This window comes from Seriola aureovittata, chromosome 10, assembly GCF_021018895.1.
Source record: "Seriola aureovittata isolate HTS-2021-v1 ecotype China chromosome 10, ASM2101889v1, whole genome shotgun sequence".
Taxonomy (NCBI): Eukaryota; Metazoa; Chordata; class Actinopteri; order Carangiformes; family Carangidae; genus Seriola; species Seriola aureovittata.
Window position 1 is genome coordinate 18,637,587 of NC_079373.1, and position 14,598 is coordinate 18,652,184.

Consider the following 14,598-nt stretch of genomic DNA (forward strand, 5'->3'; position numbering starts at 1 on the left):
TGCCAGAAGAAATGAAGGGAGGTTAATGATATGTAAATGAAATATGGAAAAGTGCTGCAGTGTGAAGAAGAGAATATCAATTGATTTTTTTTTTTCTCTTTACAGCTTTGCTCTTGTTGCTTCATGCAGTTTGAATGTGTTGGGTTAGTCAGAGCAGTCTTAATAAGTCAGGCTCTCATGCTAATTATTGACTCTAATTTATCTAAGAGGCTCAAATGAGCACAAATAAAGCACCTTTAACACTGATCTCTACAGCAGAAACTGCAGGGGTCTTACTACATTTAGAAATTTGAGGAGCTGAGCTGTGAATATTAATGCACCAAGTCCTCAGGGAGTTGTCAGGGCTCAGGAAAAGGAAATGAATTTAAACAGCGTGTTGATTTATTTGAATATCTACTCCACGTAAAGGAACTCCATCGGCAGGACAAAGTCAATACAGAGGAGGAAGAAAGGGAGGAATAGAACTTTATCCACTTGCCTTAAATCATGCTAGCAGAACACTTGTATTGTGTTTTTGGCTTTGGCAGTGTTATTCATTTGCTGTTTGACTCCTGGCACCATCCTTTTTAGCTTTGCTTCTTTTTCGTTTTATTTCAGTCCATGCCCTCATCGCAGAACCTCTTGTACTTTTTCCACTCCCCACAGACCAACATTAGACCCCCACGGGTGCTTTGGATAGGTCTCTGACACAGCCGGTGGGTCATACACGCAGGACAATGGGCCCATTCCAAAATAGGCTCATGGGAAATGTTACTGTGAGGACTAATGGATAATAGAAAGACTAGAATAGGTGGCCTACACATATATGGGGGGCAAGCACACTCTTGTGATATCTGGCAATGCAGGTAGTTTTGTTTCATTTGTCCAGGTTTTGAGATTGTCCTTCAGGTGATGAGCCAAATGGAAATATTTTTATGGTAGTGAAGAAGTATTCAGATCCATTATTTCCATAAAAGCTGCAATATCACAATAGAAAAATGTTCTCTCACAAGTTAAAGTCACAAGTGAAGCTTAGTTTAGTAAAAGTATTGAAGTATTAACATCAGAATGTACTTAAAGTTTTGTAGGCATGCTCATTATGCAGCAGTCAGTGTTATATTGTATATTTGACTTTGAATTTAATATTGTACTTAACCTGTAATAGTTGCTAAATATTTTCACATTTAGGGACTACCTTTTTACCAAAGAGGTAGTCTCTAGGAGACACAGTGTGGTCTGTGTTTTTTCCTGGGACATTGATTCTGTAAAGAGAAGTTACTTTAGGTATACTTTAGGGTTATTTCCAATTTTTTAAAAACTTTCTGAATGGCTAGAAAATACAAGAGAACATGTTTTTTTTTTTTTTGTAAGGGTGAACTGACCCTTTAAAGCAAGCAAGCGCACACATAGACACAAACCACAGGGCTGAGCTGACTCCAGCATCTCCTCTCTGACTGATTAAGTAACGTGCCGTCTTTGTTTCTATATAGATGATAAATGATGGCTTAGTTGTGTATGCTGTTCACTACAAATAAAACACTCGTCGACAATAATTCATCATCTCTCAGAAGCAAGGGGTTGAGCCTCTGACAGTCCATTACTGTACAGCATAACCATCTGAAACATTAGCTTTATAGACCTGCCGGTCCAACACTAACAGATGCAGAGTGCCTCGAACAATATGCTCATAATGGCCTGAGGATGCTGTGTTTTGGCCACGTTTAGATGAAGTGCAATTGGCTATGTGCGGACAGGCGCTGTTGTGAGCAACTGTGGGCATGTCTCAGTGGACCAAAGGAATTAAATGTAAATGATAGCAACTGTCTGGTCAGCTGTGCTATGAAACAAGAAATCCTAGCCAACGTGGTCTCAGCATCGCCTACTCATGTGTGCGCGAGTGTGTGCAATAAATACACTCACAGAAGGGGCAGTGGGAGAATTACAAAAATAGCCAGAGAGTGGGTGTTTCTATATTTTCCTCTCTCTCTCTCGTGGTAGCTGTTAGTGTTGCGTGTCTTCTGTTCTGTTTGTGTGTCTGTGCCTCTCAGGAGAAAGATTGCTGTTCTAGTATCAGTTCTTTCTTTAGACACACCATCAGTGTCTTTTTTTTTTTTTTTTGGTTACTCACAAAAACCATGTACATAGTTTTTGTGTCCATGTTTGGATGTCTCTATGGTCCAGCATTAGGAATGAGCATCAGTCTCCATTACTCCATCCATCCCTCCCATCCTTCATTCCTCCAGCCCTCCCTCATTCCTCCATCACTCGAGATTGCCTCATTTTCCCCTCACATTTGTCCATCAGGGCTTCCTCTTCAACCAAGCAAGTTAAGAAAGAAAAAAAAACACGAGTGGTATTTTTTACCTTTTCATCTTTTCAGCAAGAAACAACACATCTGTAGGGCCTGGCCGCATGTTCACAAATATATCAATGCTGAGATGGAGAGAGAAAGAAAGGGAGAAAACGAAGGGGTTATTATTAGATTGAATGACAAAAAGGAACAGTGTTGTGACAGTGAGCAGCTGGTGTTTCCGAGTGTTGACAGGCGCTGTTTTTGTGGTTATGTGTGTGTGTGCGTGCGTGCATTTGATGGAGACAGATTGTCCTGTGATTGTTCTTTTCTGAGCAGGGCTCGGCTCATAGGGGTTATTGACGGCATCTGCGGGGGAAAAGAAAAACATGACAAATGGCACTCAACCAAATGGCCCACTTCATTTCCCCCACCTCAAGAAATTTTCTACTGATCCAGTGCAAAGGCCTGAAAAGTCAACATGTCTGGTTTATTAGCAAACTACAGACAGGGCAGGAAGCTAATTTGAATTCCAATCTGTGGAAAGTAGTGTATAGATTCGCAGGGGAAGCTGCAGTTAAATCAACATATTTGAAACCGAAGTTTGAGCTTAATTGGTTTCAGGCTAATTGCTGGGAGTCAATGTTAGTTTTGTGCTGTTACTGTGTTGTAGCGCTCTCACCTTCTTTGTGTGGATAGGTGTTGTCTTTGCAGAGGGCTTGGTAGCAATGTGTGTGCTTAGTATGATGGTGCCATATGCTGTAGTGCTTTCTAACCATGTTCAACATGTAACCTCCAAGCTCTCACCTCCACCTGTGTTTAGGTATGCATGTTGATCCCACAAATTACCTCTGCCCCTGTTTGTGTTCTTGCTTGTTTGTGCCACAGGTCGCGGTCTATTAGTGGAGCCTCCTCTGGTCTCTCCACCAGCCCCCTCAGCAGCCCACGGGTAAGTCACAACCCTCAGTGGACTTTCAAAAAACACACGCACACACACATATACAACACACACCTATCTAGTTGTTCACATTCAGGGATAACTGCCATCCAACTACTGCTGATCCCATCTTATTGCTGTCATCTTATTGCTGTTTATGTCAGCAAGAGAAAATAAAGACGCTCACCGCAGCTTCATCGCAGCGTCGTCTGCCCTTTAACAAAACACAGAAAGCAATATCACTGTATCTCTCTGCAAATGCAATGTTGTTCTACTGTTCCACTTTATTATTAGTCTGAGATATAGTATGTTATTCCACTCCATAAGTCTTAATCCACAGTTAAGATTGACCTTTTTTGTTTTGAGGAAGCAGGGATCCACTATGATGAGCTCTTCATATCCGGTGTTAGATCAGGCTTCACAGTCATCACAGTGTCTGTGTAGTTTGCGTCTTTCTTTCAACTCAGCATGCTGACGTGACAGCAGAGCAAACTTTCTCTACCACCCCCCAAAAGCCTCTTCTCTCTGCTTATTATCCCTCTCTCTGTTTTCCATGGCCTGAGCTCTGTGGAAATCCAGCTCAGGGAATGCTTCAGAAAATCCCAATTTTTTTTTCTTTTCTTTTTTTTTTTTTTTTTTTCTTGCTCTTGCTCAGAGCTGGGGGAGCTTGCGGTAAACTTTTTCCAGTCGACTAACCTGAGAAGGCTCGAGATTAGCCAGGATCCTAAGACGAGCTCCTCACGCCACACAGGTTCTTTCAGGCTGATCTGAAAGGGAAATTGATTTCTCAGACCTAACCCAAAGCCTGGATTGTGCTCTCAGCGAGAGGCTCTGTGTGGGGTTATTTTCTCAGATCTGTGTCTGGAAAAAAGGAGGAGGTGTCCAAGGAAAATACTTGATCAGTGCACCATTGTGGCTGCTATTTCACCATTACAAATCAAACAGATCAATGAAACTGGAAATTTCACAGCAGAGACAACATAATAGTGTTCCTCTTGTTATTGAGACAGCCCAAATTGTTCTCACAGCTGGCCTTATGTCTCTCACACCTGTGTCTGCTTGGTGTTGTCTGCTAGCAGAGCCCTGTATGTTTTAATCAAGTCCAACCTTAATCACGTCTTGTTTTAACTTTTTAAAGATTGTGTACATTGCTTGCTGTTTTTGTTGTTCCCATTTTCCCTGTTTTCTTTTGACACAAGTTACTCAATGGCCTAACTGCATGTTTTTTTTTTTCCTTTTCTGTCTTTCTTGTTTACAATGCCTCCATCTCTCCCGTGAATGTACACTTCTCGCCTGCCTCTATGTTCTTGGGCTGCCTCTGCTTCTTCCTGTGTGGTTGTTTGTTCTGCCACCTTTTTTTTTTATTTCTTTTATTTCTTTGTTTTTGTGTTTGTGTGCTTGCATGTGTCCCGTGTGTTTTTCTTTGTTGTGTTTTCCTCCTCCACCTGTTGTGGCTGCTGGCTGTGTTGTGCCATGTGTCCTCTAACTCCAGCCTGTCAGAAAGTTTGGTGTACCGCCTCAGACCCCAGACTTGCCACAGTCCCCTAACACCAGCCCATGCCCATCCCCAGAGCCAGTCCTCAATCGCACAGGCCCGCGCATCTCCACCCCCAACTCACTCGCTCCAAACACCGAGCCCCTGCCGGCAGAACTCAACAAGACGCAGACGCTCCCTGCCAAGCCCAAAGTTATCCCAAAGCCCCTCCAAGCCACACGATCCAACCCGCTCCCCGATAGCTCCCCAGATCCAGCATCTGCAGCCAAATCAGAGCCCTCCACTCCCTGCCAGCTCCCATTGCAGCCGCCCTCTGCCTCTGTGCCCCCCACCCCTACTTCCCCATCCTCCCCATCCTCCCCCTTTTCCCCATCCCCCATCCCCAGTGCTGCCATCCAGAACAGCCCCCATGTGCGGCGCTCCCATTTTGCTGCCAACCCCCAGCTCTCTGTGCCCTTCAGCCCAGTGGTGCCGCTGTCGCCCATCCGGCTGCACCACTTTCACCCCGTGGCACCGGCGCCTTCTTCATTCACTGATCACCCACCCAAATCTATCCCCCTCATACAGGTTACCCCTCACCCCTCCCCTCGAGGCAGCCCCCTCCCCACCCCAAAGGGCACCCCAGTGCACACTCCCAAGGACAGCCCAGCTGGCACCCCCACCCCAACGCCGCCCCCCAGCCCCTCCATTGGAGGTATGCCGTGGCGGACGCGTCTCAACTCCATCAAGAACAGCTTCCTGGGCTCACCACGCTTCCACCGCAGGAAACTCCAAGGTACTGACATCACAGCAGATACAAGATTTGTATGGCAAATACTGAATAATCTTGCACTGTTATGAATCTTATTGAGCCCACTCGTGTGATATGTGTGTGTTTTGCTGAGCTTTAACCTTTGTCTGATCTTTGGCCCTGCTCACACAGTTCCCACACAAGAGGAGATGTCCAGCCTCACACCAGAGTCTTCCCCAGAGTGAGTAGACGCTGTGCTTTTTGAAGCCACCACCACTATCATAACTATGCATAACCTGTCAGCCCCTCACTCGCTGGCTCAAACAGCCTCGCCCTTGATAGCATGATGTTTTGGAAAGTATTACATCCATGAATGTTTGATTTTTGCCTGCTGAGTTCCCTGTAATGACCTCAGGTCTGGTCTAGGTTGGAGAAGCAGGAGGTAGTGGGTTGGTTATGAGGGAAGGAAGGTAGCCTGTGTGATGTTGATGAGCGCCCAGGGGCCGGAAAACTCAAGGTTGGCCTAGATATGCCAGTTTGATTGGCTGGCTGGCTGTCTGGCTTGGCCATTTCCACCTGGCTGGAAAGAACATCCTGGCTGGAAGGAGGTGGAGAGCTGGCTAGAAAAGATCTTCTCCTAGCTGGGGCTGGCCTGCACACCTACATACACAGTCATACAGCAGCTGTAACAGGCTTCTTACAGTAGAACAATGCGCCCCTTAATGTCTCTGCAGACATTATAACATTATGTAAGTCTTTATTTATTTAAGTCTTATGAAGTTTTCCTCTTTTTGCTGAATTTTGAGTCGTGCTAATCCATCAACATTTTCAAAAATCTTATTAAATATTAAAATGCCAGAAAACAGGAGTCCATATGGCTTATTAGTGGGCGCAGGTAAACCTGGTGTGAGGCCAGTAGAGAATTCATCTACTTCTGCCCCTTCTGGACCTACAGTTCTGTTCACAGAAAGGGTCAATTATCTCTCTCTCTCTCTCACACACACACACACACACACACACACACATTTGCACATACCCAGTTGCAAAGAAGGTGAAATGTCAGACAACTTTTCTCCCCTACACAGTTTTAGCTCATTTCCCACAGGGCTATACTCCGTTTGCTCCTTTCCATTTCCCCAGAGCTGCAAAGAGAGAGAGCGAGGGAAAAAGCGCTCTTTCGCTGCTCTCCATTTTTCTGGATGGATAGATGGAAATAATGGGTAAAATAAGAAAGCAAATAAGGGTGCAAACAACACAAAACATAAACAATGCAAATATACAGCTTAAATCTGTGTTATCTTCTTCTCGTCTTTCCTCGCAGACTTGCCAAAAAATCCTGGTTTGGTAACTTCATCAACCTGGAAAAAGAAGAGCAGATCTTCATTGTCATCAAGGACAAGCCTCTCAGCTCCATCAAGGCAGACATCGTTCAAGCCTTTCTCTCGGTACACACACCACTTTTTGTCTTTTTTTTTCTCTGCCTCTTCTGCCCCCACCATGACATCTTCCTCCGTCTGCCCCCTGACCCCCATGCCCCAACCTTTTCTCTCTATCTCTTCATGTGCGCATGTAGCTGTATTACCTGTATGTCTTATGACTGGTGCAGGATGTTGCGTTTTCTAACAGCAGCTGTGATTTCCTATGCTATGAGGCAGCTTCTCTCTGAGCATTTGCTAACATGCTTCTGATTCATGTAGCATTTCAGTAAACTGCTTGTGTTCAGCACTTCTATTTTCTCTCTGACTGCAGACTCACTTGGGGTCAATAGAAAATCAACAAAGAGCGTTCATCATTAGCATATAGATGCTTTGCCCTCAGTAGTGTGTATTGAGCTTGTGTGTGTTTATGTGCATATTTAGATTTGGCGCAAGAAGTTGCGAAATAGTGTATATTGTATCTGTGTGTGTGTGTGTGTGTGTGTGTGTGTGTGTGTGTGTAATGTATTTATAATAATGTGGATGTACAAATACATGAAGGCAATGCCGGGGTTTCTCAGTGAGCGCAGCAGAGTAAGTATCAACAAACATTCAGCAGTGGTAGTTGATATTCAGTGTACATAATTGAACAGAACCTATCCTCACCCCGGTTAGATTTAACAAAGTCTAAGTAAATGCAAACTCTGCCAGTGCAGGTCAACGTCAATCTGTTTCCCCATCCCTGGAGGTAGCTATTTTCTCCTCTGGGTTATGCTAGCTTGTATTCCAGACAGGAGATTGACACCTGAATCAGTGGAATTATACCTCCCAGCACACTCACATTAATGGAATGTCAAACCCTCTCCAGCACTATGGCGAAATGTGACAATTTCAGAGCTCACCTGTTCATTGGGCATACAAATTCATTTTAGGTGGGAGAGTGCAATGTTGTTGGATGACTCAAGATTACATTAGCTTAAGTCTCCCTGGCATGCATGGCTACTCCCTGAGGCATTAATCTCCTTAGAGTTTCAACTGTGGCTCGCAGTATGTGGAGGGTATTTTAATGAGGGTTTATTCACCTTGTCATTTGCAAGGTGTGGGAGAAAAATTAAACATCAATGCTCCCTATGTATAATCCCATTACTCGCCTCCTTTTTCTACCCATTTTTATTCCTATCTCTGTGTCTTTGTCCATTTTTCCTGCGCTGACTCCTCTTCTTCTTCTTTTTTTTTTCTCTCTCCCAGATCCCCAGTCTGAGTCACAGTGTGATCTCTCAGACCAGTTTTCGAGCAGAGTACAAGTCCACAGCCGGCCCTACAGTCTTCCAGAAGCCGGTCAAATTTCAGGTGGATATCACCTACACGGAGAGCACAGCTGCCACTAAGGAGAATGGCATCTACTCTGTCACCTTCACCCTGCTCTCAGGTCAGGACACTCATGCACCCATCAGGAGATTATCCATCTACTCATATTCTATACATACTTATCCAGCCTGCATGTATCTGGAAAGAGGCATGATGCCTCATTACTTTGCACAGACAGTAATGAAAAGCAATGGATAAAAAAAACAAAAAAACAAAAAAAAAACCACAGTTTTTTGTTTTTGTACTTGAGCAAAACAGGATGCCTTGAATTTAGAGGGAGGGAGCTGGTTACCTTTCTTGTGGACAGTCCACACCGAAACGGTCAAGTTCAAAGCCAGGAAATTCCTTCTGTGAGACAACAGATCAGGGGACAGAGCTACGTACAGTATTATGTAATCTTGAGTAGTCGGTCTTCGGGTCTCATCACACTCACAGAGGTCTTTTGAAATTCAAGCTCATACATCTCTCTCTGAAAAGTGCGGGGAAGACCGTCCTTAAATGTCAAGTGGGATGCTGTCACACTTCAAACTAATAAAATTACACTGTGAAAAACTGTTTGTATCCAGCCAACAAATAAACCAGAAGTGCTGTTTTGCAGAAGTGGGTGTTTTTCGAACTCGCTGCCAGCGAGAACGGCTGCCTAAGGATTTTCAAAGTTCTTGCAATCCTGAATACTTGATAAGATTTTCCCCAAACCTCCCTGAGCGTAACAAGATGAGGTCTGGCTATGCAAGATTACATACTATTGCAATCACGCGTGCATGCTTTGTCTCGCAGAACCACATGCATGATCTATTTCGCTCTCTGACACACAGAGTCACAAACACAAACACACACACACACACTCAAGTGGGGGCACATTAGAGCTGAATGGGATGTAATAGTGGCTGTTTTGAACCTGCTGGTTCTTCCATGTCACTGACCATATACTGTACACAACAGGTAGACAGCAGGAGCTCACAGTAGCACTCTTCTCTGGGCTCCATTTATGATCTCAGGCTTTCTGAAGCTTTTCCAGCTCACATTTCACACCATGCACCGTGTGTGTGTGTGTGTGTGTGTGTGTGTATGCTTCCTCTCTCCTCACCTTTATTTTTTTCTTCTCTCGGTTATTCCATCTACATATTTTCTATACTTCCGTAAAATTTCTACACATATTTTACACGTCTTCCTGTTGCTAGCATGATGCATCTGATTATGTCAGTGTTTCCTCTGTGTGTTTGCATGTGTCGTATTTAGGACCCAGCCGGCGCTTTAAGCGAGTAGTGGAGACGATTCAGAGCCAATTGTTAAGCACACACGACCAGCCTGGAGTCCAACAGCTGTCTGGTGAGTAAGAACTTCTTTTTCAAAAAGGAAAAAAGAAAAAGAAAATTCAAAATCTTTTCCAAAACCTCTTCACCTTTACCCCTACCGCCTCATCCGCTCATCCCACCCCCCTGACGAACACCTCTCACCGCTGAAGCTAAGCTAAATCCTGCCCTCCTCTTCCCCCGTGCTTGAAATCCCTGAGCCACTCTCCGCTTCTCGAAGCGGCTTCCTCTGCATGCCGGCGCCTCACTGCCATGAAATGGTGGGAGTTGCTCTCAAGCACCGACTGCGGGTCAAATGTTGTCTCGTTGCCCTGGCAGTGAAGATTAGAGTAGAGGTAGGGTAAGCTGATTCGCATTCTGTTACTCCTACTTCCAAGACTGATCATCGGAGCTTGTCACCATGGCAACACCACTGCACCTCAACACACTCCCACAATGCACTGCACTGCACAGAGACACCACACCTGACAAGCGTTATCTCTCTTGCTCTTTCTCTCCTCTCTGTATGCCTCTTAAATATGACCCCCCCTCCCCCTTTCGCCCCCATCCACCAGCCTCTTTTGGCTCCTCTAAATGATGCAAAAGCTCTGTCGGCTAACCTCAATCACCATCTAACTGTTCACCTGTGAACTTCATGGCATTATTAGAACCTCCCTCTTCTTCCTTTCGTCTTCTCATCGATCTCGGGGTTGAGTCCCTGAACCTGTTCTTCCACCGCCGTGTCTATGTCCAATTCTCCCTCAACACACAGTCTGGATGATGAGGAGAAAAAGAAGAGAGAAATAGAGGATTCTACTCCTCCCTGTCTGCTCTGAGCGTGTCCTTCCTTGTGAATCACTGCTGTGTTGGTGTGCGCCTCAGTCACCATCCTCTTGACAACAGCTCCACCTGCTGGTCAGACAGGGCAACACCATCAGCCGAAAATCCATTTTTAACAGGAGGAGGTGTGCTGTTGTATTCTTTGGATATCAGCTTCATCCTGTATGTTAATCATACTCTTGGTGCCTGCATATTTGTGTCTTCCTCTTTACTTTTTAAACCCATTTTCCAGTTCCATGTCTGATACCGCGATATTACTCTCACTGGCATTCAGGAATGAACAGCAGTCGTGACAGCTGTTATGATATTTGTTTTGATATTTAACACTCTGTTCAATCATTGCTGTGCCTCAGTAAGTTTACCAATTACTTGTGATCATTTATATTGTCGAGCTAATTAACAGGCTGAGGTGTGGGAAGGGTAAAATTAGAATAAATCGCATTAGATCGGGTTTTAATGACTGCTGTGTGTCTCTGTGCAGCAGAGATGACACTGTAAGAGTAACATTCAGACTATGTATAATATGAGATCTACTTAAAGCAATAGATAGTGAGTGAGGATATAACAGAACATATATTAATTCATTGGTAATAATTATAGCCGAGAAAGGTCAGTCTAAATTTAGTTCATGTCTTCATGTATCAAACAATATAATAATAATCTTAAAACAATATCAGATCAATATCAATACGTGCTTGAAAGCTTTGTTAAACTAATTTTCCTCCATCCCCTGTCTTTCCTTTGACCTCCTAACACAGCTGCAGTGCATCCTCACCACAGGGCCTTTAAAATAACAGAAGCCAGTGTCTGTAATTAAGAACAGTGATGGCTTTGCATACCAATGTGTGTCAAACAAAAGGCCTTATCAGGTCTTGGTCATTGTGTTCCCTAACCACCATTAACAGCAGCATACCTGAGAGCCAAGCTTAGGAAGACAACAGAAGGGTTGAACAACACAAGGAGTAGGGTAGAGGAACGTGGCAGACACACAGTAGAACTACAGAGGAGAAGCGTTCATCTAGAGGATTGTGTCTCTGGTTTATTGAACAGCTGAGATCATTTAGTTTCATGAGTATCCTGCCATTTTTGAAAATGTGCAGATTAGGCTAGAGTGAAGTGAAAACATGAGACAGGAAAGAAGGAGCATTAGGGGGAAGTTGGCTGCAACCATTTTCCAGCTGGATAATGGAGCAGTCAAAACCAACTGTGGCACACACACACACACACACACACACACACACACACACACACACACACACACACACACATTCTCTCATTCATGCTTAGATGAAGTTTGACTTCATCTCCAGGCTTATGCAGACACAGTCTTCACACTGGCAGTGCAAACTAACGCAAACTAGCCACGAAAGAGATTCCAGTTTCCAACAGCCTTATATTAAGTGCTGATACACAGACCAGTCCAGTATATGTGTGTCTGTTTGTGTGTGTGTTTTGTCATCTGTGCAGCACCCCCACCTGTTTTTACTGATGTTGTCACTGTTCATTTGTCGGCCCACAGGACTCTGCATATTGTGCAAGTGGATCTTCTGTCAAGTGTTCAGAAACAGTGCTGCTGTTTGTGATTGATACTTCCCAGAGATGTGCTGTGTGTGCACCATTAACAAAGAGAACATTAACTCTTTATTTGCTCGATTTCTCATGTTTGTTGTCCTTACCACTCCGCCTACCTGCAGTGGGACCATTAAGGCCCTGCAGAAAAAAAGTGAGCATGTTTAGCTCCATGCATACTTTCCTACTTACACACACACACACACACACACACACACACACACACACACAAACTCTCTCTAAATGTGCTTATAGCAAATGAACTTGTATGATTTAGCATATCCACCTATTTTATTGTCAGATTAAACAGTATTTATGACCTAAGTGCAAATCATCACAGTTTTGACTCTATTGTAGTGAAATCCTATGAGTTTGACTTCAAGTTGCTGTTCTATAATGATGTCTGCAAAAACTCTATGGGTGATTAGGGTTGGCAAAAGTGGAGGAGACACTGATTTTTTTAATTTTCAAGGATAGCTTTGTCTTGAAGCTCCAAGCTTTTTCATTGTCCTTCTTCCATCACCGGTCCTACTGTTGGCTGGCCAGTCCTGCTCGGGCACACAGACAACGCCCCACACTTATTCTTTTGTGCAGCACACAGTTTATATTTTAAACAAATTTACTGTGGTGTCAGGGTACAGAAGTCCATATTTCTTTAATGGTATAATGAGTAGTTGTTTTATAAGTCATAAAAAACATCATAGTGTAGTAATTTATAAAAATGAAATACTATACTAAGTCATAAAAACAACATTGTATATCAAGTAATGAAAACGGAACAGTACGGCATAAAAAACATCATAGTATACTGAGGTATAAAAACGTCATAGTAATGACATAGTATAGTAGGGCATAAAACTTCATTAATATATCATAGTATAGTAAGTCATAAAAGGTCATAAAAACATCACAGTATAATGAGGCATGAAAAGTAATTGTATAGTAAGGCATTAAAAATGTCAAAAAAACACAGTATAGTATGGCATAAAAAGTCATAGTACAGTAAGGCATAAAAGGTCATAAAAAGGGTATAGTATTATAAGGCATAAAAATGGCATAAAACGTCATAATTTAGTGAAGCATAAAAGATCATAAAAACATCATAGCATAATAAGGCATAAAATGACATAATATAGTAATGCATAGAAATGTCAAAAAACTTCATTGTATATTATTGCATAAAAAGTCATTGTATAGTGAGATATAAAAAAGGCATATTGTAATAAAGCATAAAATGTCATAATATAGTAATGCATAGAAATGTCAAAAAACATAATGGTATAGTAAGGCAGAAAACGTCATAAAAACATCTTAGTATACAGTAAGGATTAAAAATGTCAAAAAAAAGTCATAGTATAATATGGCATAAAACATCGTAAAAACGTCATAGTGTAGCATAAAAAGTCATTATATAATAAGATATAAAAAAAATCATAATATAATTAGGCATTAAAAGACATAATATAGTAAAACCCCCAAACCAGGGTTTGAACTCACAACCTCTTCAGTGTGAGACAACAGTCCTAACCATTGTACTACCATGATAGTACCATAGTATAAGCAACTCATAGTATAGCAAGGCATAAAAATTCATGGTATAGTAAGGCATAAAGATGTCGAAATAACGTCATAGTATAGTAAGGCATAAATTCTCATAAAAACGTCATAGTATAGTAAGGCATAAAAAGTCATTGGATAGTAAGATAATTAACAAGGCATAGTATAGTAAAGCCCCAAACCAGGGTTCAAATCCACAACCTCCTCAGTGTGATGCAACAATCCTAACCTTTGTACCGCAACAATAGTATAGCAACTCATCATGTAGCAACGCATAAAAACATCATAGTATGTAATAAGGCATAAAAATGTAAAGAAAAAAAAACGTCATAGTATAGTAAGACATAAAAGTTCTTAAAAACGTAATAATATAGTTAGGCATAAAATGTCATAGTATAGTAAGGTATGAAACGTCATAGTATAGTAAGGCATAAAATGTAATAGTATAGTAAGGCATAAAAATGTCAAAAAATGTCATAGTATAGTAAGGCATAAAACGTCAAGAAAAAAATCATAGTTTAGTAAGGCATTACAGGTCATAAAAACCTCATAGTATAGTAAGGCATAAAACATCATAGTATAATAAGGTATAAAAATGTCTAAAAATGTTATAGTATTGTAAAGGATAAAACGTCATAGTATAGTGAGGCATAAACATATCAAAAAACATAGTATAGTAAGGCATAAAAATTTCGAAAAAAGTCATAGTATAGTTAGGCATGAAATTTCGTAGTATAGTAAGGCATGAAAATTAAAAAAAAAAAGGTCATAGTATAGTGAGGCATAAAATGTCATAAAAACATGAGAGGCCTAAAATGTCATAGTACAGTAAAGCATAAAACTTTACGGTATAGTAAGGCATAAAAATGTAAAAAAAAAAACTTTATAGTATAGTAAGGCATAAAAATGTCCAAAGGAATAAAACATCATAGTGTATAATAAGGTATAAAAACATCATAAAAATGTAATAGTATTGTATGGCATATAACGTCAGTATAGTGTGGCATGACTATGTCAAAAAACGTCATAGTATAGTAAGACATAAAAGGTCTTAAAAACGTCATAGTATAGTTAGGCATAAAATATCATAGTATAGTAAGGCATAAAACGTCATAGTATAATAAGG

At 41.9% G+C, this 14,598-nt stretch overlaps 1 protein-coding gene across 5 annotated transcripts in view; it reads left to right on the plus strand.

Annotated features, from left to right (window-relative positions):
- brsk2a (BR serine/threonine kinase 2a) overlaps positions 1 to 14,598 on the plus strand; it is a 175,388-nt gene that overhangs the window by 142,974 nt on the left and 17,816 nt on the right. For all 5 annotated transcript variants that reach the window (XM_056386258.1, XM_056386259.1, XM_056386261.1 and 2 more), the window contains 6 exons: positions 3,158 to 3,218; positions 5,269 to 5,476; positions 5,624 to 5,672; positions 6,753 to 6,876; positions 8,095 to 8,275; positions 9,454 to 9,543. In XM_056386258.1, coding sequence (XP_056242233.1) covers positions 3,158 to 3,218; positions 5,269 to 5,476; positions 5,624 to 5,672; positions 6,753 to 6,876; positions 8,095 to 8,275; positions 9,454 to 9,543 — 713 coding nt within the window. The remainder of the gene's footprint in view (positions 1 to 3,157; positions 3,219 to 5,268; positions 5,477 to 5,623; positions 5,673 to 6,752; positions 6,877 to 8,094; positions 8,276 to 9,453; positions 9,544 to 14,598) is intronic.